This window comes from Pterocles gutturalis, unplaced genomic scaffold (genome assembly GCF_000699245.1).
Source record: "Pterocles gutturalis isolate BGI_N339 unplaced genomic scaffold, ASM69924v1 scaffold24519, whole genome shotgun sequence".
NCBI lineage: Eukaryota > Metazoa > Chordata > Aves > Pterocliformes > Pteroclidae > Pterocles > Pterocles gutturalis.
Window position 1 is genome coordinate 239 of NW_010131316.1, and position 631 is coordinate 869.

General features: G+C 65.1%; 1 protein-coding gene across 1 annotated transcript in view; it reads left to right on the forward strand.

Annotated features, from left to right (window-relative positions):
* Positions 1 to 631, forward strand: part of CANT1 (calcium activated nucleotidase 1) — a gene marked incomplete at both ends in the record, with an annotated part of 1,053 nt that overhangs the window by 233 nt on the left and 189 nt on the right. The window contains 2 exon segments of the mRNA XM_010080587.1: positions 1 to 369; positions 620 to 631. The exon segment at positions 1 to 369 is cut by the window's left edge and continues 31 nt beyond it; the exon segment at positions 620 to 631 is cut by the window's right edge and continues 189 nt beyond it. Coding sequence (XP_010078889.1) covers positions 1 to 369; positions 620 to 631 — 381 coding nt within the window.

Below are 631 nucleotides of genomic sequence, written 5' to 3' on the forward strand. Positions count from 1 at the left end.
ATGACACCTACCCGCTGTCCCCACCCCAGAGAAATCCCGAGGGCGTGCGCTACCGCATCGGAGTCATCGCAGACCTGGACACGCAGTCCCGGGGCTCTGAGGAGCACACCTGGTTCAGTTACCTGAAGAAGGGCTACCTGGTGCTGTCGGACAGCGGGGACAGCGTGACGGTGGAGTGGGACAAAGACGAGAGCGTGCTGCAGTCCCACCTGGCTGAGAAGGGCAGGGGCATGGAGCTCTCCGAGCTGGTTGTCTTCAACGGGAAGCTGTACGCCGTGGACGACCGGACAGGAGTGATCTACCACATCGAGGGCAACAAGGTGGTGCCCTGGGTCATCCTCCCGGACGGGGACGGCACCGTGGGGAAAGGTGAGCTCCCACGTCCTGCCCCGCAGACACAGAGCGGGGAAGCGCTCGGCTCTTTGTGGCTCGCTGGGGTGGGGTGCACCTTTTCCATGGCCCCGTAAACCCAGCTGGGACGGGAGCAACCCCTGCTGAGGAGCAGCTGGCTGCATGGGGGAAGGCTGTGCCCAGCGCTGGGCTGTTCAGGGGGAGCAGGGGCCGGTCTGGTGTCCGTGTGCTGGCCGAGCCCCAGCTTGTGCCGTTCTCTCTGCTGCAGGCTTCAAGGCAG